Here is a 12,738-nt window from a genome sequence, read left to right as displayed (position 1 = left end):
CTCCGGTCAGTCAAAATGACTATTTTGAACTGTAGGCAGAGTCAGACACCGATAGGTGGCGGGTTTTTCCGAGCAAACAGAAAAAAAGGATGAAAGTCTTTTCCCAGTACGGGATGAAAACAAACTCAACACCCTAGTTAAGGCCCAAAAAAGGGTGGTGTCTTACCTTGCCTGTGCTGTTCGCAGGAAATGGCAACTCGCTGGGTGCATCAGTTTGTGCATGTAGGCCCCGCGCTTAAGTCTAGTGGGGCTAGCCAGTCAAAACGGTTGATGGAGAGAAGAACCCTGAATGGTGTCTCCATGTGGAACCGATCGAGGAGCACGTACTGATTCTGTCTTCCTAGGTCCAGAACTGGACGCCTGCCACTTGTAGATTTGGTACTACGAACACATTTGGGTAGAAGCCTGGACTTAGTTCCAGCTGATGTACCCTGTGTATGGCGTCTTTACCAGCAAACTGCTACTTCCCGTCTGATTGAGTCCCCTGGCAGTGCCCAACAGGGGAGACACTGACGAGGGGGAAATGGAGATTTCAGCGGTATCACCGTAACAGGATGTCACCACCTGGAAAGGTCCAGGGATCGGTCACTCGCTGTCTCCAAACCGGACTACGCTGGCGCAATCTGTACGACAGGAATATGTGGCCATGCGTTTGGCAGTTGCGAGGGGGGTGCTCCCCTCCCCCATGAGGTGAGTTCCCCAAGGCCTGAAGTACTGAAGTAGTCACTAAGTTGTGACCTGGCCACTCACCGAACACGTGCCTGCACGGAGGCAAACCCGGCGCCGTGCGAGGAAGGGTCCACAAAGAGACGGGCCCCATAGGAGAAAAGCCTCCAGGGGAACAGCCTCGCTGCAGCCGGTAAAATCGGGTAAAAACACCGCCTGAAAAAACAGACTGTGAGGATGCCCTCCGATCAGCGGGGGAGACCGAGAAAAATATCGGTACCTCCACCGTCGGGCCTCTTACTCGACGTCCCAGTACACGAAGTACTGGTAGCCGAGCGTGAGGGCTTTCCACTCATGCAAAACACGCCAGTCACTTTAACCGATTTGTTTACTGGACGCGCGACCTTGCTGTGACGCGGTCAGTCTCAGCGATTTTGATGGCTCTGAAAGAAAATCTCAGGCCTCAGAACTCCAGTGAAAAAACACACACCTTCATGCAAAAACCACGAACCCCACACGTAGCTACGACAAAGTATCTCGGATGCGGGTTCTATGCTGGTAAATTCTGAATATAACCACTGTCGACTCGAAACGAGAGGAGAGCGGAAAGAAAAACGGCAGTGAGCCCTGGTGCTGTCATGACATCTATATATTGCTAAATACATTGTAAATAAAAGACGACATGCATGAGGGAAAAAAACGAAATACAGTTGTAAAAGGTGCCGCCGCGAAACCAACCAGTGGTTACGTAGAGGCGCCGGGTTTTAATTTCTTTGTTGTGAAAAATACTACACACAAAGGGGAAAACGACACGAGGGTAAAAATGACAAGGAAAACTTATCCTACCAGCTACAATGTCCGGACAGGAAAAAAAGCAGGCGATCCAGCAGAGCTTGCTAGATTTCATCTCCACTAGAGGCGGAGAAAAAATCAGAGTGATGGACGGCTACCTGTGGCGCTGCCAGGTGGCCTCGGTCACGTGGGTTCGTGATGTAAGGGGTAAAAGAATCTTGAGGTCATGGGGCTTCCCCTGAACTGGATTCTATCTCTCCATCATGCCTACATTTCAAAATAGTCATTTTGACTGACCAGAGTCTATGGTGGGTAATTGAACGTAGTGAATCAAGGTGTGTTCATACTAGCAGGTGATAATTAGCATTTATTTGTAGCAGAACACAAAAGTATATACCATGGAAATTATGAAGCAAAAATGTACAATATTTTAAACCACTTTCATTTTATGAGACAAATTTTCCCAGATTTTATAAGTCCGGGAAAATTATGAAATATTGTAACTATGAAGATTTCACTGGGATCTTTAAGACAGAAAAGCACAGCAGGACAAGCAGCAAATTTTGTTATTGAAACACTGTGTTCTCATCAGTCAATCAGTACTTTGTTATCAGTGCCTTGTTATCAGTGAATAACTTGAGGCAGTGCTTGAGGTCAATACATTAATATATTAACAAGATTATGTTTGACTCAACAATATTCAATGTTTCTTCACTTTTACACCTATCGTTTGGACAACAAACTCAGCATGATTCTGTTGATAAACCAGTACATTGAAAACATGTAATTTTATACCAGATAGTAGACTTTGTGGTATAAACTATATCTGATATGTTTTTCTCTTGAGTCAGACTAAAACAGTGAGGGGTTTGCACTGAAATATTCCATTAGAAATTTGAAAATAAAATTGTAATAGCAAAAATAAAGACAGGAAACGTGTGAAATAACAAATAAGGCATAATTTTCAAACATCTAAAAACACCTCAAAATAATAGTATCTTCCACTACACGTTCAACCTGGCTGATGGGAAAAAATTCACTAGCTGTGTTCCAGTTTTGAAAGCTAGCACTGGACGTTGCTAATTGACTAGCAAGTTTGCTTGCTGACCTGCTGTATTGACGTTCTAATGCTATGTGCATTGGTAGTAAGGAATTTATCAGCAGGTTTTTGCATATTGTTCATTTGTAAATGTTTTAGCTTTTACGACATGCATACCACACTGACTATCTCTTCCTTCTCAAGCTACCTCAATTTTTAAACATTTTAGGATATTATAATTGACATAAAGAAATCTGCCCATTATTGAATGTCATAAATCACCAGGAATAGAATTAGAGATTTTTATGATGTCATAAATTAACATTATCACACTATAATCTAAACCTCTCTTTGCAAGCAAATTCATTTTCAACAAAAAGCTAAAACTATTACCTAAATTTGTTTAATTCTGATTGTGGTGATTTATAACAACAGAAATAAACTTGTACAGTGTCTTATTGGAATCAGATTAGGGTGTAGACACAATAATATGTTTGACTTTACCTCACACAGTATTTTGCTATGGCACTGTAGGGGATTCATTACTGTTTAAATAACAAAGTTGTGGGGTGTTCATTCAAATAATGGGTCTTCCGACGGGGAGCATTATTCCACAGAACCCCATCCTTGATATTTAAACAATACCCCCCCCCCCAAGTGCCATGTTGGAAGAAAGGGTCTATGATAAGATAATGTGTGAGTGGTTTATTATGTAAATGAGCTGCCTACTTTTGCTGGTAATGGACACTCATCAATCAATAGTGTAATGACAGCAGGGCCAAGTGGATCATCCATAGGAATAACATTGATCATTGAGTGAGTTACTTCCAACCATCCACTCTCTGAAAGAAAATAAATAATTAAATAAATCATGTAATCATCAGGTTGTTTGTGCAGAAGTCTCTATTAATCCCAGCAATCACTGAGACTCAAATGGTCGTCATCATCAGTTGTACTCGACCTACCGGTATTACTAGTGTAAATATTAAATATTCTGGTTGTAATTTATACAGTGAATATGAATTTTGGGCAATGTAGTAATTTGAAACCTAAAATTCTGCTGTGTTCCTTTCAACTTACCACCTATCAGATCATTCCATTCCAACTTACCACCTATCAGACCATTCCATTCAACTTACCACCTATCAGACCATTCCATTCCAACTTACCACCTATCAGACCATTCCTTTCAACTTACCACCTATCAGACCATTCCATTCCAACTTACCACCTATCAGACCATTCCTTTCAACTTACCACCTATCAGACCATTCCATTCCAACTTACCACCTATCAGACCATTCCTTTCAACTTACCACCTATCAGACCATTCCATTCCAAATTATCAGCTATCAGACCATTCCATTCCAAATTATCAGCTATCAGACCATTGCTTTCAACTTACCACCTATCAGATCATTCCTTTCAACTTACCACCTATCAGACCATTCCTTTCAACTTACCACCTATCAGACCATTCCATTCCAAATTATCAGCTATCAGACCATTGCTTTCCAAATTACCAGCTATCAGACCATTCCTTTCCAAATTATCAGCTATCAGACCATTCCATTCCAAATTACCACCTATCAGACCATTCCTTTCCAAATTACCAGCTATCAGACCATTCCTTTCCAACTTACCAGCTATCAGACCATTGCTTTCCAACTTATCAGCTATCAGACCATTCCTTTCCAAATTATCAGCTATCAGACCATTCCATTCCAAATTACCACCTATCAGACCATTCCTTTCCAAATTACCAGCTATCAGACCATTCCTTTCCAACTTACCAGCTATCAGACCATTGCTTCCAACTTATCAGCTATCAGACCATTCCTTTCCAAATTACCAGCTATCAGACCATTGCTTTCCAACTTATCAGCTATCAGACCATTCCTTTCCAACTTACCAGCTATCAGACCATTCCATTCCAACTTACCAGCTATCAGACCATTCCCCTTCCAACTTACCAGCTATCAGACCATTCCATTTCAACTTACCAGCTATCAGACCATTCCTTTCCCACTTACCAGCTATCAGACCATTCCATTTCAACTTACCAGCTATCAGACCATTCCTTTCCAACTTACCAGCTATCAGACCATTCCATTCCAACTTACCAGCTATCAGACCATTCCCCTTCCAACTTACCAGCTATCAGACCATTCCATTTCAACTTACCAGCTATCAGACCATTCCTTTCCCACTTACCAGCTATCAGACCATTCCATTTCAACTTACTAGCTATCAGACCATTCCATTTCATGTTACCAGCTATCAGACCATTCCCCTTCCAACTTACCAGCTATCAGACCATTCCATTCCAACTTACCAGCTATCAGACCATTCCTTTCAACTTACCAGCTATCAGACCATTCCATTTCAACTTATCAGCTATTAGACCATTCCTTTTCAACTTAACGGCTATCAGACCATTCCATTTCAAGTTACCAGCTATCAGACCATTCTCTTTCAACTTACCAGCTATCAGACCATTCCCTTCCAACTTACCAGCTATCAGACCATTCCATTTCAAGTTACCAGCTATCAGACCATTCTCTTTCAACTTACCAGCTATCAGACCATTCCATTTCAAGTTACCAGCTATCAGACCATTTAAATTCACCAGCTATCAGACCATTCTCTTTCAACTTACCAGCTATCAGACCATTCCATTTCAACTTACCAGCTCTCAGACCATTCCATTTCAACTTACCAGCTATCAGACCATTCCATTTCAATTTACCAGCTATCAGACCATTCCCATTCAAGTTACCAGCTATCACACCATTCCTTTCCAATTTACCAGCTATCAGACCATTCCATTTCAAATTACCAGCTATCAGACCATTCCATTTCAACTTACCAGCTCTCAGACCAGTCCATTTCAACTTACCAGCTATCAGACCAGTCCCATTCAACTTACCAGCTATCAGACCATTCCTTTCCAACTTACCAGCTATCAGACCATTCTCTTTCAATTTACCAGCTATCAGACCATTCCCATTCAAGTTACCAGCTATCACACCATTCCTTTCCAATTTACCAGCTATCAGACCATTCCATTTCAAATTACCAGCTATCAGACCATTCCATTTCAACTTACCAGCTCTCAGACCAGTCCATTTCAACTTACCAGCTATCAGACCATTCCTTTCCAAATTACCAGCTATCAGACCATTCCTTTCCAACTTACCAGCTATCAGACCATTCCTTTCCAACTTATCAGCTATCAGACCATTCCTTTCCAAATTACCAGCTATCAGACCATTGCTTTCCAACTTATCAGCTATCAGACCATTCCTTTCCAACTTACCAGCTATCAGACCATTCCATTCCAACTTACCAGCTATCAGACCATTCCCCTTCCAACTTACCAGCTATCAGACCATTCCATTTCAACTTACCAGCTATCAGACCATTCCTTTCCCACTTACCAGCTATCAGACCATTCCATTTCAACTTACCAGCTATCAGACCATTCCTTTCCAACTTACCAGCTATCAGACCATTCCATTCCAACTTACCAGCTATCAGACCATTCCCCTTCCAACTTACCAGCTATCAGACCATTCCATTTCAACTTACCAGCTATCAGACCATTCCTTTCCCACTTACCAGCTATCAGACCATTCCATTTCAACTTACTAGCTATCAGACCATTCCATTTCATGTTACCAGCTATCAGACCATTCCCCTTCCAACTTACCAGCTATCAGACCATTCCATTCCAACTTACCAGCTATCAGACCATTCCTTTCAACTTACCAGCTATCAGACCATTCCATTTCAACTTATCAGCTATTAGACCATTCCTTTTCAACTTAACGGCTATCAGACCATTCCATTTCAAGTTACCAGCTATCAGACCATTCTCTTTCAACTTACCAGCTATCAGACCATTCCCTTCCAACTTACCAGCTATCAGACCATTCCATTTCAAGTTACCAGCTATCAGACCATTCTCTTTCAACTTACCAGCTATCAGACCATTCCATTTCAAGTTACCAGCTATCAGACCATTTAAATTCACCAGCTATCAGACCATTCTCTTTCAACTTACCAGCTATCAGACCATTCCATTTCAACTTACCAGCTCTCAGACCATTCCATTTCAACTTACCAGCTATCAGACCATTCCATTTCAATTTACCAGCTATCAGACCATTCCCATTCAAGTTACCAGCTATCACACCATTCCTTTCCAGTTTACCAGCTATCAGACCATTCCATTTCAAATTACCAGCTATCAGACCATTCCATTTCAACTTACCAGCTCTCAGACCAGTCCATTTCAACTTACCAGCTATCAGACCAGTCCCATTCAACTTACCAGCTATCAGACCATTCCTTTCCAACTTACCAGCTATCAGACCATTCTCTTTCAAGTTACCAGCTATCAGACCATTCCATTTCAACTTACCAGCTATCAGACCATTCCCATTCAAGTTACCAGCTATCAGACCATTCCTTTCCAACTTACCAGCTATCAGACCATTCTCTTTCAAGTTACCAACTATCAGACCATTCCCATTCAACTTACCAGCTATCAGACCATTCCTTTCCAACTTACCAGCTATCAGACCATTCTCATTCAAGTTACCAGCTATCAGACCATTCCATTTCAACTTACCAGCTATCAGACCATTCTCTTTCAACTTACCAGCTATCAGACCATTCCCTTCCAACTTACCAGCTATCAGACCATTCCTTTCCAACTTACCAGCTATCAGACCATTCCCTTTCAAGTTACCAGCTATCAGACCATTCTCTTTCAACTTACCAGCTGTCAGACCATTCCATTTCAAGTTACCAGCTATCAGACCATTTAAATTCACCAGCTATCAGACCATTCTCTTTCAACTTACCAGCTATCAGACCATTCCATTTCAAATTACCAGCTATCAGACCATTCCATTTCAACTTACCAGCAGACCATTCCATTTCAACTTACCAGCTATCAGACCATTCCCATTCAAGTTACCAGCTAACAGACCATTCCTTTCCAACTTACCAGCTATCAGACCATCCCATTACAATTTACCAGCTATCAGACCATTCCATTACAACTTACCAGCTATCAGACCATTCTGTTTCAACTTACCAGCTATCAGACCATTCCATTTCAACTTACCAGCTCTCAGACCAGTCCCATTCAACTTACCAGCTATCAGACCATTCCTTTCCAACTTACCAGCTATCAGACCATTCTCTTTCAAGTTACCAGCTATCAGACCATTCCATTTCAACTTACCAGCTATCAGACCATTCCCATTCAAGTTACCAGCTATCAGACCATTCCTTTCCAACTTACCAGCTATCAGACCATTCTCATTCAAGTTACCAGCTATCAGATCATTCCATTTCAACTTACCAGCTATCAGACCATTCTCTTTCAACTTACCAGCTATCAGACCATTCCCTTCCAACTTACCAGCTATCAGACCATTCCTTTCCAACTTACCAGCTATCAGACCATTCCATTTCAACTTACCAGGTATCAGACCATTCCCTTTCAAGTTACCAGCTATCAGACCATTCTCTTTCAACTTACCAGCTGTCAGACCATTCCATTTCAAGTTACCAGCTATCAGACCATTTCAATTCACCAGCTATCAGACCATTCCATTTCAACTTACCACTATCAGACCATTCCTTTCCAACTTACCAGCTATCAGACCATTCCATTTCAACTTACCAGCTATCAGACCATTCCCTTTCAACTTACCAGCCATCAGACCATTCTCTTCCAACTTACCAGCTGTCAGACCATTCCACTTCAAGTTACCAGCTATCAGACCATTTCAATTCACCAGCTATCAGACCATTCCATTTCAGCCTACCATCAATCAGACCATTCCATTTCAGTTTACCAGCTATCAGACCATTTCAATTCACCAGCTATCAGACCATTCCATTTCAACTTACCAGCAGACCATTCCATTTCAACTTACCAGCAGACCATTCCATTTCAACTTACCACTATCAGACCATTTCCTTTCAATTCAATTCACCAGCAATCAAACCATTCCATTTCAACTTGCCAGCTATCAGACCATTCCATTTCAACTTACCAGCTATCAGACCATTCCATTTCAACTTACCAGCTATCAGACCATTCCATTTCAACTTACCAGCTATCAGACCATTCCATTTCAACTTACCAGCTATCAGACCATTCCATTTCAACTTACCAGCTATCAGACCATTCCTTTCCAACTTACCAGCTATCAGACCATTCCTTTCCAACTTACCAGCTATCAGACCATTCCATTTCAACTTACCAGCTATTAGACCATTCCATTTCAACTTACCAGCTATCAGACCATTCCATTTCAACTTACCAGCTATCAGACCATTCCATTTCAACTTGCCAGCTATCAGACCATTCCATTTCAACTTACCAGCTATCAGACCATTCCATTTCAACTTACCACTATCAGACCATTCCATTTCAACTTACCAGCTATCAGACCATTCCATTTCAATTCACCAGCTATCAGACCATTCCATTTCAACTTACCAGCTATCAGACCATTCCATTTCAACTTATACCAGCTATCAGACCATTTCAATTCACCAGCTATCAGACCATTCCATTTCAACTTACCAGCAGACCATTCCATTTCAACTTACCAGCAGACCATTCCATTTCAACTTACCACTATCAGACCATTTCCTTTCAATTCAATTCACCAGCTATCAGACCATTCCATTTCAACTTACCAGCAGACCATTCCATTTCAACTTACCAGCAGACCATTCCCTTTCAACTTACCTGTCTCAGCTATCTGATGCAGCTTCAACATTGAATACGGTGGGTCTTGTTCACTAAAACAAAAGCAAATAAATGCTGAATAAATATCTGTTTGTGGTGGGTTCATTTTTTTCATTTGAATCAAACAACTAGAATAGTTTAATGACGTCATGTTGTTCATAATTTACAACTAATATTTGTTGATATTGATGATCTGTGTTATTCAAATATTCCTAAAATTATGATGCAACCAAAGATATCTATAAACTTATAAATTCAGTCACAGTCTGTTTATTAATTAATGGATACTGTACTATGACATAAATAGAGTAAATTTACACTGATTATTCACTGTGTAATTTAATTATTTAATTATACTTAATATATGTATTTGCAAGCCCCCACCCCTAACATTGCAGCTCCTTATTGTAATTGTATGTGCACCTCGGAATAACTTTACTTGTCCGGAAGAGGGGCATATAAAAATTAAATGGGGGAGGGGCCCTAAGAAATTTGTACTGTTTTTGACACTATTAAAACCCTATGACCTTTGTTTATTCTGTTTTCACATTCAATTTTACCCATAACAGTTCACAGTGAACAGAAAAATGTTGATTGGGAATTCATATTCCTAGAAATACTGTACTCCAATGTTACAATGAAAGACAGAGATATAATAGACATTGTAAACATACTTACTTATCAACTAGTGTCCTGATTACTGATAGTGTATCCAACACAAGTTTATCTGTATTGGTATTTCTTGAAGTTGCCCAATTGGTGACTGACGGAATACACCCTCCATCTAATCCTGCACCGGAAACAGGACTTTGAGTTCTTGATGTAGCATTACTCTGGGCTGTGGTGTAAGGTTCACCTCCATGAGAGCGCGGGTTTGCTTCTTTACAAACACAAGCACCCATACTTTGTGACAGCCAGATATAGCCTCTACTAATATACGATAACGTTGCTAATACTAAGCTGGGCAATGAAAGATATGCCAACCATCCACTGACTATCATAGGGGTACTGCTTCATGCATACACCTAGTTAGTACTCACTGGTCCAATCCTAAAAACTCAGGGTAATACTCGATCACTAGCATGGTTGTTGTCAATCTTTGATGACTACATAATGTATAATGAGTCAATAAACACTGACAGGATGGTTGTATTATATACTTCCTGTTACTTAGAGACTGTCAGGTCAGGTCATTCAACAACCTAGTCCACAGAGTTATTTTCTACAATTTCAAAGCGAGTTACACTGCATTAACACGATAACGTAGATCAGATCAGAATTTGAAGGCAAACAAATATATATCAACTGTTCACAGATCGCAGGTAAAGATCTAATGACGTCGCATGTGATAATATACTGTTGCGTTGACGAAGGGATATAACTAAAATAATAATCACAGCATTTGTATCTAGTTGTAATAACAACGATATTCAAACCTATAACAGTTATATATCCATTCCCGTTCCTTGAGCACCGTTGATACCCTGAGATGCTCTGACACACCCAGTTCTTTAGCTTCCGTCTCACGATCGACACCTCGACGAGGATCGAAACTCGCTTTGCGGCGAATATTCTAGTACAAGAATATTGTGTGTTCCACTACTGAAAACACGCACACAGATGGAAGAAACAATAACAAATAATATGTAAAATGTATCTTGGTCGACTCCACATACATTAATCTGGAGACCAATTGCGATTTACTTAGAGCAGAGAAATATAACGATGCGATGACAATGTCCCAACTTTCGTGGATGCGGCCATTTTGGAATTGCAGTTAAGTTGCATCATGGGATATATTTCCTCAATTTTGTTCTATGTGATATGCATGAAAAGAAACACCTTCATTGTTGTTGTTAAAATATAAATAAACAGTTAATTTTAATGCTACGAATAAAATATTCCAGAAAAACAAAACGTATTGGGTTACCGTTTTTTTTTTTTTTTTTTTGTTTTTTTTTTTGTTGTTGTTGAGGTACTTAGCAATTTTGTCAAAGGGTGAGTTGGGGGCGTCCAACTTTCAACACAATATAGGCCCGACTGTGTGGGAATACATGTATATACAAGAGAACTGGTGATGGTTGTAGAACCATAACTGCCTCAGCTCAAGACTGTTATGTAATACAAGGGAATGTAAAGGGAAATGCATTGTAGTGTTACCTCTGTGTAATTTACAATATATCTGCATTAACCTTCATTATTAAGGACAATATGGGAGTAGAAGCAAGGCTACGCAAATTTGCGAAATAGTAGTTAGTTAGAATTACCAGACATTGTGGGATATAAAGAAGTGGCATATTAACCCAACAAACATACTCGCACATATCCATACATGTCTTATTGTGTGGGGGAAAGCTGTCATGTACACATTCATAATAACTGGAAATGGTTTCACAACAGAAAACAAGTGTTATTGCTGTAAATAATTATGAACAATAAAAACTGAAATTTAGAAAAACTATGAACAAAAAATAATGAAAGTCTGTGATTTTCTGCACAGTTTCCAGGAAATTATTAACCGAACCATAACATTTATAAAAAGCACAGAGCTGAGATTCACTTCGAGTATATCAGAAATGTAATCTTACAATTGCATACGAGTCGTCAAAACGTACAGTTTGGTGACATAATTCAAATTTTGTATAGTTCAATGTGCATACAACCACCCATGTACTAGTACATTTTGACAATAAACCCCTCTTTCACATTGTGCAAATACAAACAAGACATTAAACCTTCCTGACAGTAACATGTAAGCGTTGTATAAACCCGAATGAAAAGTCTTGAGTTACGGCGAATACTTCTATCGAGTCGCCCATTTAAAAACCGCTTCAACTAGCCAAGGCCAATCAATAATGTGCGGGGTCATTAATTAAATAATATTAATTTTATTAACACCTACACATTCCTCGAAGGGATTGGCAATGGCTATAAATGTTTAAGAAAGAATAAAAAGTTAAAAAAATTAAATAAATAATATAAAATAAAAACATACACAAAACTAAGCTAATACATTACTGTAACAGAAAAAGAAAATATTAAGACTAAATTATTATACACTAAAAAGATAGAAAAAATGCAAAACTTAACTGTGAACGAAAATTGTCACTGGGGTTGCTGTCTTATTTCAAAACACTTCTTTAGGCACCTTGCTACAGGGAGTGTTAGGCCACTGTTGTTTAGCAAGGCTATGAATTGTGTCTTTGGTGACAAATTTTGGTTTTTGCCATTTCGGGGGTGCAACTTTTGCATGACATCATTAGGTGATATTCATCTTCTACTTGAGTCTGATCACAAGGTTACATAATCTATTAGCAAGATGTATTCCGTTGTGTCTGTCAGTCACAATATTTTGCAGGGTAACAAGGTAGGTTTCATAAGCAAAATTGTTTTTTAATTCTCTGTATGTTCTTAATTTATTTATATTTCATTTTGGTTTGATTAATTGTCGTTTTGTAAT

General features: G+C 39.6%; 1 protein-coding gene across 1 annotated transcript in view; it reads right to left on the bottom strand.

Moving 5' to 3' along the window:
• LOC100370049 (RING finger and SPRY domain-containing protein 1-like) overlaps positions 1-11,034 on the bottom strand; it is a 34,723-nt gene extending 23,689 nt beyond the window's left edge. The window contains exons 1-3 of the mRNA XM_006812561.2: positions 9,957-11,034; positions 9,279-9,331; positions 3,227-3,339 (exon numbers count right to left, since the gene is read on the bottom strand). Of these exons, the coding sequence (XP_006812624.1) occupies positions 3,227-3,339; positions 9,279-9,331; positions 9,957-10,279 (489 nt within the window). The 5' untranslated portion in view covers positions 10,280-11,034. The remainder of the gene's footprint in view (positions 1-3,226; positions 3,340-9,278; positions 9,332-9,956) is intronic.
• Between the last annotated feature and the right edge of the window lie 1,704 nt (positions 11,035-12,738).

This window comes from Saccoglossus kowalevskii, chromosome 6 (genome assembly GCF_978046115.1).
Source record: "Saccoglossus kowalevskii chromosome 6, keSacKowa6.1, whole genome shotgun sequence".
Taxonomy (NCBI): Eukaryota; Metazoa; Hemichordata; class Enteropneusta; family Harrimaniidae; genus Saccoglossus; species Saccoglossus kowalevskii.
This window is presented reverse-complemented; position numbering and strand designations above follow the sequence as displayed.